Consider the following 17,534-nt stretch of genomic DNA (forward strand, 5'->3'; position numbering starts at 1 on the left):
TAAGTGAATCTGGCAGAAAACACATTGCCTTCCTGTGTGGGCATGACAACCCATGTGATGTCATTTTTTTTTTCCCCAGGCAGAATCGAAAATGAAAATTTTTGCCAGAAGTGGGGAAGCAGAGCAAGTCCACAGGGAAGGAGCTCATACAAGCTGGGCTCTCAGGGGTGGAGTGCAGGGGACCCCAAGTGAGAGCTTCTTGGGTGAGAAGGGTGAGTTTGCAAGTAGGGGAAGGAAAGAGAATAGACAGGAGCATAGGGTACCATGACCTTACAGTGTCACCTGCGACCAACCTGTCCTCCTGGGAGGAATTTCAGCTGGGGACACCAAGTCTCACAGGCCTGCCTCTCTACCTGGACTTCTTCATGCTACCAGGTTTAACAGGGTTGTGTGGGATGCATTGAGATGGCAACCAGACCTCAAGAGGTGCCAAGTGTAGGTTGAATCTGGGTGGGGAGGAAGGGTGCCTTACTCCTCCACACATACTCAGATGTAGACACAAGTGAAATATTGCAATGCAGGACTCTGTCCAACAGGCCCACAAAATCTGCCATTCTGGGCTTTGGGAAGAGGGTTGTGAACAAGAAGAGGAAAAATAGGGAAAGCAACCAAGTCGTTATCACCATGGCCTCTTGCCCGTTTTCTCCTGCCTCAAGAAGTGATTCATTTACTCATTCATTCAGCATTAAAAACCTGTACAAGTGCTTCCCAGGAGCCCAGGAAGAACTGTGCTAATGCACAAAAGCAGCATAATTGAGCTTATCCTCCAGGAATCTTCCCTGTTATTAATGGCTGGGGAGAAGACCTTGCATGCGCCTGAACTTTAACCTACTGGTAGTTTGCAATGCTTGGGGGTTCAGGGGCAGGATGACATTAGCATTTGAGAAAGACTGAAATATCGGCCAGGGAGGATAAACCCCAAGCTGCAGGAACTGGAAGCCTGGAGGAAATCAGGTGCTGATCACAGCAGTTTCAGAGTGTGGCAGTCAGGCCCCCAGAGTAGAGAGCCTATAACAATATGCACATTCCCTCTTTGTTTTGTCCTCTAAGGATCCCATTGATCAAGCCGTTGTTGTTGCCTTTAGGCACTGTTTGTACCACTTCCCTATGATTTGCTGAACAGAAGCAACTTTTGCTCTGTTGCTGAATTATCAATCAAAACACCTGACGTCAAATCACCCTCTTCTCTTTCATCCCCGAAGTGCTCCAAACACACACATAAACAAACACACAAATGCAAGCACACCCAGATGAGCACACAGTTTATTTGTTTCTCCAGAGAAACCAAGCACTTCCCTTGGCAGTTAGGCCTGGTCCCAATGCCAGGAAATTCACCATCCACTCGGCCAGCTTGGGCTGCAGGAGTGAGGGACAACGCTCTGCTTCTGAGAGGTCAGTTCATCACTGTTGGTGACCCACACTCTCTCCGTGGGCAAAGAGTCCCCTCCTGCTCCTCTGCTTCTGCCACACAGCCATGAACTCAGGTGGAGATTGTTTTGTCACTTTGTGGTCTTGTCAGCATATCGACCGATGAGTCCTGAGCGCTAATTAATTGTTATGTTATCCTGCTCAATCCATCAGAAAGGCTGCTCGCCCCATTTGGGCACTGTGCCAAAGCCCAGGACTCACTGAAGCGGGAGACGGAGGGGAAGACTGATCGTTGCCAGAGAGGAGATATGATCAGTGGATGAGTCCAGGGAGAGACAGGATGCCGAATTGAACAGAGCACACATACAACCCAGAAGAGAGGAACCCCAGGCAAAATCAGGGAATTGTCAGTCTTTTTATTCTTTGTACGCCATGAACTCTGCTTGTCACCCTTTGCCATTAACACCTATGTCCCAGACACCCCAAGCCTTCATCCGTTCCCCAAAACACCTGTTCCCCCACACCCCATAGGATACCTTTGGATGCACCAGAGCAGTGTTGGTCAGAGTGGGTTAATACCTCCATGGGGAGGAGTTTTGCCAGTGCTCCTGGGTGCTGACCTTTATGGATTGCATCAATGGGCTCCTTATTTTACTGCTATTAGTTGGTTTTGATAAACAGGAAATCCCTGGCAATGGGCATTTGGCTTAGCATTTAAGACACCAGTTAAAATGCTCTCATCCCAGATCACAGTACCTGGATTCAATTCCTAGCTCTGCTCCTGACTCAAGCTTCCTACTAATGCAGATCCTGAGAGGCATCAGTGATGGCTCAATCAACTGGGTCCCTGCTAACTGTGTGGAAGACCTGGACTGCGTTCCTAGCTTCCCCATTGCTAAGGTTTGGCCCCAGCCAGGGAGCAAGAGTTTAAAGGTGGGGGAGGGAAGGATCTGTTGTAGGCACTTGAGGAACGAATCAGAGTATGGGAGTTCTGTCTGTCTCTCTGCCTATCAAACAAACAAATTAATTAAATTCTGGAAAGAGAAGAAAAGAAGAGAGGAGAGCAAAGTTGGGATACTTAAGTCCCAAGCTGCCTTTCTGCACTTTTATTGGTGTTCTAACTCTGTCCCTGAAACAAAGATCAGAGGATGCTGTCTACTCAGCACTCCCTGCCTTTGGGTCCTAGAAAACAATCAGGATAGTCTGGATAAAACTTTCCATTCTCATACTCACGCCAGGACACTGTTCCATCCCTGTGGGTTCTCTACATCCTGCTCACACCTTTCAATACAGTCCCTTTATTAAAGTTTCCCCAAAATACCCAAATGGATTTATGCTGGACTTCTCAGAGCCTTTAACATGCACAATAAATTTCCCAGATGAAGAGGATAGTGTGCCATATCCAAAGCTTATTTGATTCAGAACCACCTCTTGTTCTCCCAGGGTTTAGAGTAAGTATTTCATGGAACCCAAGTCTACAACGACAGCCAAAGTTGTTCACAAAGAAGTGTAAGCCACCCAAATCCCTCAGAGCTCTGAGGATCTCTTGCTGGGGCACACAGGGGATTTGGTGAAGATCTTGTCAGCTCCCAGACAATAAGGCCTACTGGAAGAAATACAACCCTAGAAAACAGGATTCAAGACTCACTCCTGCCTCTACTAGAACAGATCACTTGAGTATTCTGGGCCTCTTTTCTCACCTGTAAAATGCAATGGCTGCACTTGATCCATTGACATTAAACTTTCTACCAGTGGAACTGTTCCTTCTAATGATATCTTAATAAAAGCCCAGTTCAGAGAACAGATGGAATCCAAACTGCTCTCAGTGAGACGGCATGGGGAAGAGGAGGAAGAGAGGACCCTCTGTCCACGAGACACTATCCCTTGAACAGTGGCCCTTGTGGCACGTCCAAACAACCCACAGGCCTCCCCAGAGCCACTGCAGGAAAGGCCATCCTAAGGTCCCTTTCAGTGCCTTTTTTGATGGAAACACAAGGTGCTCCTCACATGGGATCACTGTTGGCTCCTACGTGGAGGAAGTGGAGGAAGCCACTGAGCCTGCACTTAGGGCAAGGCCAGCAAATTATTATTTCTGAAAATGTGAATGGTTTGGGGCGACAAATAATTGCCTTCATCTCAGAGTAAAAGAACTTTGAAATTGATTTTTCACTCCTAGGAGGTATTGTCAATACCCAGTGACTCTTCTGTAGCCCATATTCTAACTATTAAAATATGTGAATGAGCTTGAAATCTAGACACAAATCATTCTCCCCGGATACAAAAGGCTCAGCCTACATTGTAATGGAGATTTTTCTGATACCCAAGTCTACCCTCTAAGCTGCCCAGGAAGAAATAACCCAGCCAGAGCTCCTGTCTTTTTTTTTTTTTTTTTTTTTCAACTCCCTCCAGCATCTGTTTGGCTGAGCACTGAGCTGTACTGGCTGTTCAGGAGCTGGAGAGTGGGGAGCTAGGTGAAGCTGGCCATGCCTCAGTGAGAAGGTTAGCAAATGCTTTCCCCCATAAGCCAACTATGAAGCTGGAGAAATATATTTATAAAAGCAGCCATTTCTGGGCTCTAGAAACTGACCCAAAGTAGACAACAATTTGAGAAGTGTTTGTGCTAGAACAATGACAGAGCTTCAGATAAGGAGAGTGAAGGTTCATTAGCTCTACACAGTGCTCTGTGATCTCCCCAGAGGTTCTGCCAAGTGGAGTCAAGTTGTGTGTGCCAGCTGCTGTGGGGCAGACTGGGTGTGCAGGTTGTGTGTGCTGACTGCTGTGGGGCAGACTGGGTGTGCAGGCTGTGTGTGCTGACTGCTGTGGGGCAGACTGAGTGTGCAGGCTGTGTGTGCTGACTGCTGGGGGGCAGGCTATGTGTGCAGGCTGAGTGTGCAGGTTGCTGTGGGCAGGCTATGTGTGCAGGCTGAGTGTGTACCTGCTACTGTGGGGCAGGCTGGTGTGCAGGCTGCTATGCTTCTGTGGTGGAAATGGACTTGCTGGATATGGAGCCCCGGCTAACACCCTTGCCCTCTCAGCACATTGTGATTAACGCTTCATCTCCCGTCCTAAACAATGTGGCCAGAGGTAGTTGGGAAGACTTACTCAAATTTCTACAGAGAAACGATCGACACAGAATTGCCTATTGGGAAAAATTATCCTTCATAAATAAAGGTGAAATAGAGACACTCAGATAAACAAAGACAGAAAATTCTTTGTTAACAGATGTGGCTTTTAAGAAATACTAAAGAAAGTTTCCAGGCTGAAAGGAAATGGATACTAGGCACTTACTCAAATCCACTGGAAGAAATGAAAACACAGAAATCATAAACATGTCATTAATAGAAGAGTCTCTAACAATCATATTTTTTATGTCTTTTAACTTTTTAAAAAGACACAAAATACATAAGGCAATAACGTTAATTCTTCCTCATTGGGTGTAACATGTATATATCTGTATATGTATGTACACAGATGTAATATACATGATAGTGATAATGCAAAGGAAGAGGGTTCACTGTGACAATACTGGATTAAAATTTCTATATTCTTCCAGAATTACCTGAATTCTGAAGACTGTGACATGTTAAGATGCATATTGTCATCCCTATGGAAACCATTAAGAAAATAACTTTAAAAGCATAGTATAAATGTCAATGGAACTAAAATGTTAAAGGAGTGGGCGTTTGGCACAGTGGTTAGACTGCTGCTTGGGATGCCTGTACACCACACCACAGTGTCTGGGTTCCAGTTCCAGCTGTTTTCCATTCCAACTTCCTGCTAATTCACACCCAGAGAGGCAGCAGGTAGTGGCTCAAGTATTTGATATTCTGCATCCATGTTGGAGAATAGGATTGAGTTCCAGGCTGAGGGCTTCAGCCTGGTCCAGACCTGGCTGTCTCATGCATTTGTGGATTGAACCAGCGGATGGGAGATTTCTCTTTGTCTCTCAGCTTCTCAAATTCAGAAAAAAATTTTTAATGGCGTAACATAAGTAGAGATATCAAGCCTATGGATTGGAGGGCTAGACAGAGTAAAGATGTCCAACCTCCTCCCCCCCAAATAACATACATATTTAAGGCAATTCTTATAAACAACAGTGTTTTTTAGCTATAGACAATATAATAAAATTTACATGAGAGGCATAGAACTAGAATAGCTAAAAGAATTTTGAAAAAGAAAGTGGGAGAAATCATCCCACTCAGTTTCAAGAAATATCATATGCCTACAGTCATCAAAACAGTGTAGACTTGGCAGAGAAGTAGACATGTAGATAAATGAAATAGAATATAAAACCCAGAAACAGACACATACAAACATATCCCACTGATATATTTTAACAAAGGTGCAAAAGCAAGTCAATGAGAGAAAGATCATTTTTAAGAAAGTATACTGGGCCAGTTTGACATCCATAAGGAAAAAAAATGAACTTCAACCTAAATCTTATACGTTTTATAAAAATTAATTAAAATGGATTGTCTAAAACATAAGAAAAAAAAAAACAGTAAAAAGCCTTCATCACCCAGGACAAGAAAAGAGTTCTTAGGTTTGACTCCAGAAGAACAAGCTATAAAAGGAAAAAAAAAAAAAAAAAACAATAAATTGGGTAAATACAACATTCACTCTGTGAAAGACCCTATTGAAAGGATAACAAAACAAGCTATAGATTGGAAGAAAATACCTTCAAACCATCCAGCCAACAAAGACTAGTATCTGGGATATAAAATGAAGCCTCAAAACTTAACAGGAAACATGCAATCTGATTATAAAATGGACAAAAGTAGAAAAGTTTCACTGAAGAGGATGCAGAATACACATATAAAAATATGCTCAACTTCATTGGCCATCAGGGTAATGTACCTTATGTCCACAATAAGACACCACACTACACACCTGCCGTGGATACAGAAAGCTAAAATAAAAAAAAAAAAAGTGACTACACCAAATGCTGGCAAGGTTGTAGAGAAACTGGACAACTCTTTCATATCTGATGGAATGTAAAATGGTACAACCACTCTGGAAAACATCTGGGCAGATTGTTTTAAAAAGTACACAGGACACTGCCAGGCCATCCAGTAACTGCACTGCTAGACCCAGTCGTGTGTCACATAATGTTTCAGTCAGTGATGGGCCTGCATATATGATACATGGTTCCATAGGATTATATCACCTAGTGACATCCTGGCCATCTTCTTCTGTGTAAGTGTGCTGTATGATGTTTGCACAACGACAAATTTCTCATAGCATACCTCCGTTGCTAAGCAATACATAACTGTATTTAAATCAGATAATTGAATAATTAACCATGAATGTTCATAGAAGCTTTATTCCCAGTATCCCAAAACTGAAAATAACTTATATGTCCTTCAACACGTGGGTCCTGAAACAAACTGTGGTACATTCACACCATATAACATTTACTACTCAGCAACAACAATTGAATGACCCATGCACAGCTTTGTCATAGTATTAATTATCCATGAAGTCCTTGAAAACCCCTTGTATCCATGGCTTTCAAAATTTTGTCACCAAAAAAGAACATCATTTCAATCCATTTTGCACAAACATGTGGAAGTATTTTTTCACAGGTAGCCCTTTCAGGTGGCTGGGATCCAAGGTGTGAAAGGTATTGAGAGGGAGCCAGTAGAAACCCCATCACCATTTGCAACCTGGCCTTGGAAGTCATTTCCCATTGCCTTTGCAGGAATCTATTCATCAAGGCCAATGCCTCCCACCCCACTTCAATGTCCTGCATCTTATGGGGGAATCACAAGGTTTTGGGGAAGAATGTGAGACCACAACCATAACCGTGGTCATTTCTGGAAAACACAATCTGCTGTGGTCTCTAAAAACTGACTGTATTCCAAACCCAGATGACTACCCATAGCTACCTTGTTTATGTGTCATGGATTCATCCACACAGAGAGATCAAATCATTCTCATTTCATGATTTTTGAAGTAGGAACTCAAATTGGCTCACGTTGAGTCAGAAAACTCTCACTTGGTCACATCAGCTATGGCATCTGGAGTTTGGGCTGCATGAAGGGAGTGCGATCCTATGGCATGAATATAGCAGGAAGAGGAAAATGCTCCAGTGGAAGGTGGGACAATTTTACAAGCAGGTAGAATGACTTTTAGCTCTCAGGACAACCCAGAAAGTACCAAAGCACATAAAGCAGATTAAATACATATATACTCTCAAAGGAGACAAGCTTAAAACAACATGACACAGAAAGGTTATATGTAAAAGGATAGGCAAAGTTTATCAGGCAAATGCAAACAAAAAGGAAGCTGGGTTAGCAATATAAATATCAGCAAAAGCGGAATTAAAGGCAAAAAAGGCATTAAATAGGACCAAAAGTGGTATTTAACATTGATAAAGGGTGCAATCCACAAATAAGACATAAGTATCATGAGTTTTTTTTTTTGCTGAATAATGTAGCTATGAAATATATAAAACCAACTCCATAACAAATACAGGGAGAAAATGACAGAAACACAAGAGTAGTGGGAGACCTTAGCACACTTCTCTCAATCGTTGACAGATTAAGTAGGCAAAGAATGAATTACAGTACAGAAAACTGAATAATGTATACCATGTGGCTGATTTAATAGATATAGGTCAATTCTGTACTCTATCAAAAGAAAATATACCTTTTCTCTAAGTACTTATAAAATATTTATAAAAATTGATCATATTTTAACCCACAACAGAAAACTCAACAAGTTCTAAAAAGCAGAACTTAAACAGGGCCTGTTCTCTGAGCATAGTACAATAAAACAGAAGATTAATGGCAGAAGTTCAAATCAACAAATCCAAACACTTTGAAATTCAATGACAGTCTACTAAATAACTCCTGGGTCAAAGAGGAAATCGAGGGTGCAATTATAGATCATTTAGGGCATGACCACAATGGGAACACTACGCACTGATGCCCATGGGATAGTGCCAGAGATAAATCCACAGCTAAGACTCCACTATTTACAGACAACAGTGAGAATAAATGGAGTAAAGATTCAAGCCAAGAAATTAGGAAACAATAACAAATGAAAACAAGGAGATTTAGGAGGCAGGAATAAGCAGATCCAAAGGTTAAATAATGCTTTCTCTTATGACCATTACATAAAAAGAAAACATTATTTGTTTATTTATCAGATAATAAAAAATAGCAGATGATATATAGCGTGGAAGAGGTAGTTCTATGAAAAAGAATAATGATTTGAATAAATTGTTAACTCAGAAAACAGTGACATGGAAAATTAAGAACAAGAAAATGGATATACCCTAATATACGGAGATTGTGAGGTGGGATGATCATGTTATAGTTTTTTTGTTTGTTTGTTTGTTTGTTTGTTTGTTTTTTTATTTTTTTGACAGGCAGAGTGGACAGTGAAAGAGAGAGACAGAGAGAAAGGTCTTCCTTTTGCCGTTGGTTCACCCTCCAATGGCCGCCGCGGCCGGCGCGCTGTGGCCGGCGCACCGCGCTGATCCGATGGCAGGAGCCAGGAGCCAGGTGCTTTTCCTGGTCTCCCATGGGGTGCAGGGCCCAAGCACCTGGGCCATCCTCCACTGCACTCCCTGGCCACAGCAGAGGGCTGGCCTGGAAGAGGGGCAACCGGGACAGAGTCCGGCGCCCCGACCGGGACTAGAACCCGGTGTGCCGGCGCCGCTAGGCGGAGGATTAGCCTAGTGAGCCGCGGCGCCGGCTGATCATGTTATAGTTTTAAGCTAATAAAAAGTTGAAAGTAGCCAATGGATGAGTATTTAAAAAAAAACACACAGTAACTACTGATTGAATCCAGCATTAGAAAGGGTGAGTGAATCAATACGTAAGGATTGTGTTGTTGCATACGAGAAGACAGTCTACCTAATGGTGAAGGATGCAGGCCCCAGCCAACCTGTGGTTGCTCCCCAGCTTCACCTGCTCTCTGTGTAATACTGAGCGAAGTATTCAACCTCTCCACACTTCAGTTCCCTTATCTATTCATTGGTGATGGTATGAAATAACACAAGCCCACCCTCTCTCACTGGCCTACAGCAGAACTTGATTCAGAAGGCAGTGTCTACTTCTTCCTTCAAATTTCCAAAGACTAGATATTTCATATGCTATATGAATAGTTTCAAGGCATAGAAAAAGACAGAATACTATTCATTTGGTTTTATAAAATCACTACCTTAATACAACAACAGTTTTAGCACAAAAAATTAACAGTTTTATATATCTTATGTATGTATGTAAGTATGTATACATTCATTAAAGATAAGCAACTAAAATCCAGTGATGTAATAAAATAACCAGATACCAGAATCAGATTAGGTATTTTCCAGGAATAGATGAATGGTTAAATATGAAGAAATCTGTCATTCTACTTTGTCACACTGCTAGGCAACTGAGAGTGTTTTGAGTTAGAAATGTCGCTTTTAGTTATTATTTTAAGAACATGATAAATGATCAAAAATTTATGCTCACAGATGTTTGGTGTAACATTATTAAACTTTTAAACCATTTAAATACCAAAAAATATGGGACCGCTTAATTGTGCTTACATATATTATACTTCAATATAGTATGCTTAAATGATACATAGACTGTTCTCTAGAAAGACCATTGTGAAGCTTCATGAAAGATTTCAAAACATGAAAATGTTTTCAGATATGCTGTTCATTAAGTATGCACGAGATTAAAGCAGTATGTGCAACATGCTAATCTCTGGGAAAACTACACATTTTTTCTGTATCTAGGTAGATATTTGTATCAGCATTTTGTTTGTCTTTTTGCTTTTGCCACCATAAAAATGCTCCAATGAATAGCCTCACACATTTGTCATTTTGCACAACTGTCAGAATCAAATCACCATGTTTTAATCCATTTTAGAACTGGAATTCGTATGCAAAATGACATAGAGCCAAGATTACTCATTGCGATATTGTTCAAGTGCTTGTGTATGAGTGTACACGCATGAACACACACATTTTCTTTTATGAGAGGAGAGAAATAAAAGGAAGTACAACAAAATGTCACAATGGTTATTTTAGGGCAGTTTTAATTTTCCTCTGTTTACTTAATTTAGAAAGTTTCTTGTTAATGCCAAGGTAGGAATAAAACCAAATGCGAGCAAAACATTTTCAGTGAGATTCAAAGTAAAGGAAAATCACTGGACTTGCAAGCCAAATATCTAAATTCAAGACATTTATCTTTTTTAAACCGTATCTGTTAAAAATTTACAGAAAAGATTTCCATGAAGGTATTTAAAGAGTTTTGTCCAGGGTCTGGCTAAGGGTAGGCCAATAATATATTTTCATTTTGCTTCACTGCATTCTCCATTCACAGGAAGATCATTGTGAGGTTTTTTTGTTTGTTTGTTTGTTTTTAATGCATGTGACCATGTTCAGCACAGGGTATAGAGCACAATCAGCTTTCAGAAATCATCAACTGAACCTGAATTATCCAATTTGGATCCTGACACAAGACACTAGAAGCACTTCTCATCAACTGCCAGTCTCTACCAATCAAGCAATGTTTTCCTATTTCTTGTACTTTTCTCTCTGGTGCCACCACATTGCTTGAAAACAAAAATAAATTCTGCCCTTTTGCTGAAACCCATGCCCCTACTAGATGGTGTGCTTGGCAGATTAAAGAGTCCAGTTTTAATCCAAGAAATGATGTAATGATTCCATTGGTTTAGGAAATTTTGTCTAGCAGGAATACACAGGATGACTTGTCTTGGAAGTGGCTAGAGACTAGAGCTAAGACAAATCTTGAGAAATAGATATATCTTGGACTTGGATTGATAGAGCAGATATAGGACAAGGACTATTTAATGGATATGGAGGGTGAAGAAAGGGAAATGGTAAAAAAAATAATAATAATAACTCAAATTTCACATTCCAAGAGCATGGAACATTAGCACCATGGACAAAATCTGAGACATAGAGAAGAAATTATAATGATTCGGGGTAAGGACAAAAATTTTAAGGCAATGTGCTTGAGTGGTTTAAAATCTAACTTTGTAGATTAGATGGACCTCTGGCTAAAGGAGTACATTTACTTTGGAACCACCAGTTTGGGTAAGAGGATAAAGGCCCCAAGTACTGCTGAAGTTTTTATAAAGATACCTGAGTTTTATGCAGCCACTGTATTTAGGGACTAGAAGATAAAAAGGGATACATTGAAGGAGAAGGGAATGAGTCATCAGAGAGTATAATTCAACAAGTAGAAAAGATGATTAAATAACAAGATGCAAGGAAACAGGACTGATATCCGACCTAGCCTCACAAGGATGACAAGCTGCAATCCATGGTTTCGTAAACTAAAGCAAAGATCTCACTCTTCCTCACCTTTCTTCAGCTGAAATTAGATGCATGCACCCTTGAAATACAAGAATACAATATTGAGCTAAAGCAGTAATATAGTACTGGCAAATATTTTCGTTCAAACAACTTTAGAAGCCGTTGGAATGCCTTGAACTGCAAGCTGTGAAAACTAAGGCTTGATTAATTTTGTGTATCACTCAATCTAGGTGGACTTTTTGCATTATGAATAAAGGAAAACTTTTTGAATGGTTGGGCTGTGTCCTCTAAAGGCAGGATAGAGCCCAGAATCCAGGACTCCTGATCTTGGACAGTGAATACTTCTGCATCTCAGGATGCACCCAGACCTTGCATCACAGCATCCTCCTTCAGATTAATCACACCTTAACATACCCCCTCACACACGAAGAACCTACTTTCCCTGCCTGGTTCCCCACCCCATGTAAGTATACTTGCCAAATGCTTCTTGGTCTCCATGTACCCTCATCCCAACCAATCCTCTGTGGCTGGTCAACCAGATTGAGAGATGTGGGTGGGTCACCATGGCAACAGAGGAAGCCCTGGTGCAGAAGTAAAGAGACAGAAACAGCAAGAGAAGTTTCTCTGAGGCTAATGTACTTTTTCCCTGCCTTTCTTAGAAGTGCTTCCTTTGAGGAAGAGAAGCTGCTGCTGTGTTGGAGAGACAGTGGAATACCTGAACTCTTCTTTATAAACTTCTTTTCCATTACTTTCAGGTGATCATCAGTATAATCATCCGATTTTAAGCAGTGCTACCCAGACCCCAACACATGGTGAGAGATGATTGGGAACACTCTGTATTCCATCCTCATTCAAGTGGCTCCATTCTAACCACTGATGCCTGACAGGGCATCAACGCATGAAGCTGGAAGGTGCAAGAAGCCACGTGCTTGCCTTCCTCCATGGCCACAATGCTTGCCTCTCACTTTCAGACCATTGTCCCTTGGTGTTTCTCTCTCTGATATCACAATGATCTGCCATGAAAGGAAACAAGCTAGAGCCTCTATGCACCCATTTCTGCTTGCAGTTGACATCATTTCTTGCAAGCCACATTACTTCTTGACTCACGAATTCCGTATGTCCATGGCAAGGAGTGTAATACTCTCCTTGCCCAGCGCTACTTGTGGTATCCTTTACGGATGACATGAGAGTTGGTTAAACTCTCTCCATCCTCCCCAAACTAATTAAGATTTGATAAAACTAAAAGCTGATTTGGGCCCTAGCTTCTTGGCAGGGGGATAGACTAAAAGAAGTCATAAAGCTGAAGAATGTTCACACGGTGCCAGAGGATCACAAAACCATGTTTTCCACTTAGGTTACAGTGTCCTCCCACCAGATCACAGCTTCACATTTGGAACCGCAGAGGAAAACTATTTTTTACACCTGCTCAAAAGTCGGCAGAACATAAGACAGCCATGTAAATTGTGAACTATCAGTCATTCCTGTCTCTTTGCTGTGAAAGGATGAAAGCTTCATTAGAATTTTAGGGAGACAGAAACTCAAAACAAAGGTAAAGTCTTCAGCCCACCTGATAGAGACACCCGCCATTCTCGTGTCAGGTTGAAGGACGTGATAATCACTGGAGGTCCATGGGGTATTTTTACATGCCCTCAAGTGCTGTACTTCTGGTGGAAGAATGAGTATGCGATGAAGGCAGAAATATAACCCGATGTTTCAAGTTGTGGGGTTTAAGAAAAACTAGAAATGGAGAAATTGGAGAAAACAGTTCAAAAAAGCTGATCCTAATGGTGATGTTGACAGTGGGGGCAGAGAGGAGGATTAAGATTTCAGATGTTTTGAACAAAAGATTGAGACAGCTTTGTCACTCATTGAATATGGCTTGTGTGAGCCAGTTCTGAGTAAAATCTCAAGCCAAGATGAATTAGAAGAAAGGGTGCTGAGTCTTAACACCAAGTAAGGAATCAGAGAAACCGTCAGCATCTACAGCGGATGGAGTTGTTGTTTGTGAGCTTGCATCTAGAGACCTGGAGTTTGACGAGACCATAGGATATGCAAGAAAAATTATTCAACAGACAGTTGGGGATGCAAAAAATGAATTGTGCAGAGAGGCTGGAGCCGAAGACGTAAGTTATGCTTTGCAGGCAGTAACAGAAGCCTCGGGAGTAGGGACAATCTGTGCAGAAATGCTGAAAGAGAAAAGCAGAAGGCAGAGGCAGGGAGCCTGGGGGATGCCCGTGGTGATAAAGCAGAAACAGGAAGAGGAGCCCGAAAAGGCAAGCGAGGAGAGCTCCTACATTCTGAAAGAACAGCCACTGAGCTGGTTTCCCAGAGGGAGCCAACACGTGCACACACTCCCAAATACAAGGAGAGGAACCATTCTTCCCTCCTTCTCTTCTTCCTGTCTTCCCTCTTCCAGTCAGTGCAAGGAGGAGGAGATGGACCCAGTCCCTGTCCTTGAGTGGTTCACACTGCAGTGGAGGCACAGTTTTCTCTGCAACCCCTTCTTGGATACTACACATTTTCCAGGAACTGGCAAAGCGAATAATTGGAGTCTGAGTGGACTCTGATTAACCAAAGAGCATTAATAAGAGCCTTATTTTGTTCCAAGTGCAGTAAAGGAGGTAGAAAAAGTGGCTAAGCAAGACTTCTCCTACCAAGGAGATTGCAGTCTTTGGAGATCAACAAGATCACCTCAAGTTGATTTTTTTATAGAGAGCAGTTAGATGCTAAACTAGGTGAAACTGACAAGACAAGCATGAGCAAAGTTGAAGAGCAGATACCTTTGTGGGCATCAAAGATGTAACGCTGTCACAGCTAGGAGCCTTCAGTGAAGTCAGAATCCAATAGAGGAAGCACAAGGCGAGACGTTTCAGTAGGAGCCAGAGCATCAGCAAAGGAGCAAGGGTAGTCATGGTGGGGGCAAAAGGCAAGGCAGAGCTGTCATGTTTCACTGAAGGGCAATGGTACCCAGAAATAACTGCATTTGGAAGAGGGTGAGCTGAGTGATGCCCTCAGTGGGAGGATGAGACCCACTGGCAGAAAGAAGTTCCATCTTCTCCGACATGGACCGAAGTGAAGCAACAAGAGCTAAGGGATTAGTGGCTATTAACCACCTCTTGAAAGCAGCACTCCCAGCTTCCTGCCCACTCCATTTCCTGGCATTTGTCCTGGTCCATGCCAGGGAGGCTCTTTCGGTACAGCATGTTCTGATCTCTCAGGGATACGAGCATTCCCCACCCCCTCACATATGTACCAAGCTGGCAGGAACAGCAGCTTATTGGCTGAGCTTCCCTGGCTCAATCCCCAGTTTTGGGGGTGACAGTGCAGGCAGGAAAGGAATAGAGGAGCTAGGAGTTCCCTGTGCACGGGGCTGCCCTAGGACAAGTCATACAGGGGCTTCTTTATGCTCCATGGCATAGAATTCCTATTGTCTGTGGTTTCCTACAGTTCTCTTACACATCTGTCTAGAGTTAGAGCCCACCCCTTATCAGAATTTCTTTGGTCCTGAGAGTTCCCAACCAAAGAGACTGGAGAATTGATGCAACCAGACAGCAGCCTCCCAAACACCTCATACCTGAGAATAGTACCACTGTTTCCCCTGGCAACCACCTGCTGATTTCTTCTTGTGGTGGGTGCCTCCTCCTGTCAGTCAATCGCCATGGCATGCTTGTCTTCCTTCCTGGGACCTCCATTCCTCTCTGCCCCCATCTCCCACCTTCCCACAGCCACTCCCTCACCCAGTTCTGCATTCCTTCCTTCCTCTCCTGTGCTGTCTCTAATCTGGTCCCCCAGAGCCCAGCTTGCCCTGCATGGTGTCCCCAGTGGTCATGCACTCACTTCCCTTTCACTTTGTCTTCCATTCTTTTCCGCAGGTCTGGAATTGAACAAATGACTTTCTCTCTTTCATTTTTGATTTATGAATCTCAAGGCTTTCTTCCTTCCCAAGGCTTTATTCTGGGGGGAAGAATGTGCCAAGCATTTTTGTCTATATTATTTTCCCCAGCAGCTTAGAGGTGGCTAAGAGGGCTTTGGAGAAAGGAATTAAAGTAAGATACAATGGCTGTGTCTCTCAGAGTGGCTTGTCAGGCACTGGGCTTGCAGAGGCCCATGGTGGAAGGAGCTATGTGAGAGGTAGAGTGACATGATGGACAGAGCATGGGTTAGAGTCTCAGTGAGGCTGTGTGCTAGATTTAGTTCTCCCTTGGGTACGCACACAAATCCCTCCACCAGCTGCTCCAAACTCAGATTTTTCCCAAGCCTGACAGCTGGGTTTATCTAAAGCTACTAGGGAAGGGACAGCCCTGGCACATGGAAGTAGATGATTTTAGGATGCCCCTCAGCTCCATCAGGCCTACATCTTCATCAAACAACCCAGAGATGCATTTGGAGACTACTCCTTAGTCTCAGAGTAGAATCTGCTATTCAAAGAATGGTCAACTGCTGTGGTGGGTGGCCAGAGACAGCTAAAACAGCACCACCTGTGTCCCAGCACACAGGGTCAGGGAAGCAGGATGTGGGCTCTCATCAGGGATGAGGCAGAAAATGAGAGGGAACTTGGGTGCTTCCTTCTTGTCTGCACAGCCTTTTTTTTTCTCTGATACAATGCACCCCTCCCTTTCCTTGCAGAGAAGCCACGGATGAACAACATCCTGACATCAGCCACGGAGCCCTATGATCTTTCTTTCTCCCGCTCCTTCCAGAACTTAGCCCATCTACCCCCATCCTATGAGTCTGCGGTGAAGACCAACCCAAGCAAGTACTCATCTCTGAAGAGACTAAGTAAGTCGGGTTTCCTCCAGGGTTGGGGTGTGCCCCTGGGGCCTCGAGGAAATCCTCTTGGATCTCACTGTCTTGCCCCTAAACCAAGAGGACTGGTGAGAAATCTCAGGAACAAAGAGAAAGCTGGAGAGAGGAAGAAGAGACAGCCCCTGGCTTTTGTTATTGAGGGCCTGAGCCCACTCTCCCAGCCTCAGAAAGAGGCTGCAGAATCCTCAGATCCACAGTCCCATGGGAGACAACACTTCAATGCGTGCACCACTTAAACTGTAAGGGAAAACCTTCCCCCAACCTGTACCCCACTTGCCTTCTTCAAACCATGGACTTACAGTTGCTTTATATCTTACCTTGTAATAGAGGCTAGCGATGGCCAGAACTTCTTTGTGACCCCTCCCAGAGAACCACAAGCCAGCTCCCTCTCTAACCCAGCCAAGACTGTCTTAAGGACCTGAGACTTCTCATATCTCTCATAAGCACTAGGTCATTAGCCAACTCCAGTCCATCCAGTGATCTCAGATCTACCACTTGGGTCTGGAGAGAGTCCAAGCACTGATAAGTTTAAGACATTAAGATGTCAAGAAAACACATTGAGGGACAGCTCTTCTTTCCTGGTCTCTGACCCTGGGGTCTTCTCCTCTGATTTCCCCCATGAGTCTCTTTTGATGATCACCCAACTGAGTTGGAGCCTCCGGGCAGAGCGTTTGCTTGAAACTTCAGAGTAGCCTACCCTGGCCTAAGATCGGGTGCACATGACCCACCTCATGGGTGGGTGATCTGACGGATGCCCCAAAAAGAGGGAGTATGGTTCAGGAGGCATAATGTGCCCATCAGTGAGCCCACCGGGCCAGGGGAGGAGCAGTCAGCCTTCGTACACTATTCAGAGTTCCACGAGGCTTTGCTTCTGAAATCTGGGGCATGCAGGGTTGTGTGTGTCCTTGGTAAGCTCAAAGGCACAGGGGGCAGTGTGAGTGTGGAGGGTGTACTGGATGCAGAGAGGTGGAACATTTGAATGAGGTACACATGGAGACTGTTGTAGGCTGCTTGTGTTGTGGGCACAGGCAGAGTAAGTGTAGGCTGCTGATGCCGGTGTGTGTGGGGACTG

At 43.4% G+C, this 17,534-nt stretch overlaps 1 protein-coding gene across 3 annotated transcripts in view; it reads left to right on the forward strand.

Annotated features, from left to right (window-relative positions):
* Window positions 1-17,534, forward strand: part of SHISA6 (shisa family member 6) — a 343,314-nt gene that overhangs the window by 319,066 nt on the left and 6,714 nt on the right. For 2 of the 3 annotated variants that reach the window (XM_051824480.2, XM_051824482.2), the window contains 2 exons: window positions 12,412-12,468; window positions 16,283-16,435. In XM_051824480.2, coding sequence (XP_051680440.1) covers window positions 12,412-12,468; window positions 16,283-16,435 — 210 coding nt within the window. The remainder of the gene's footprint in view (window positions 1-12,411; window positions 12,469-16,282; window positions 16,436-17,534) is intronic. The other variant, XM_051824481.2, reaches the window with a different exon arrangement.

The sequence above is a fragment of the Oryctolagus cuniculus genome, chromosome 17 (assembly GCF_964237555.1).
Source record: "Oryctolagus cuniculus chromosome 17, mOryCun1.1, whole genome shotgun sequence".
NCBI classification, from domain to species: Eukaryota; Metazoa; Chordata; class Mammalia; order Lagomorpha; family Leporidae; genus Oryctolagus; species Oryctolagus cuniculus.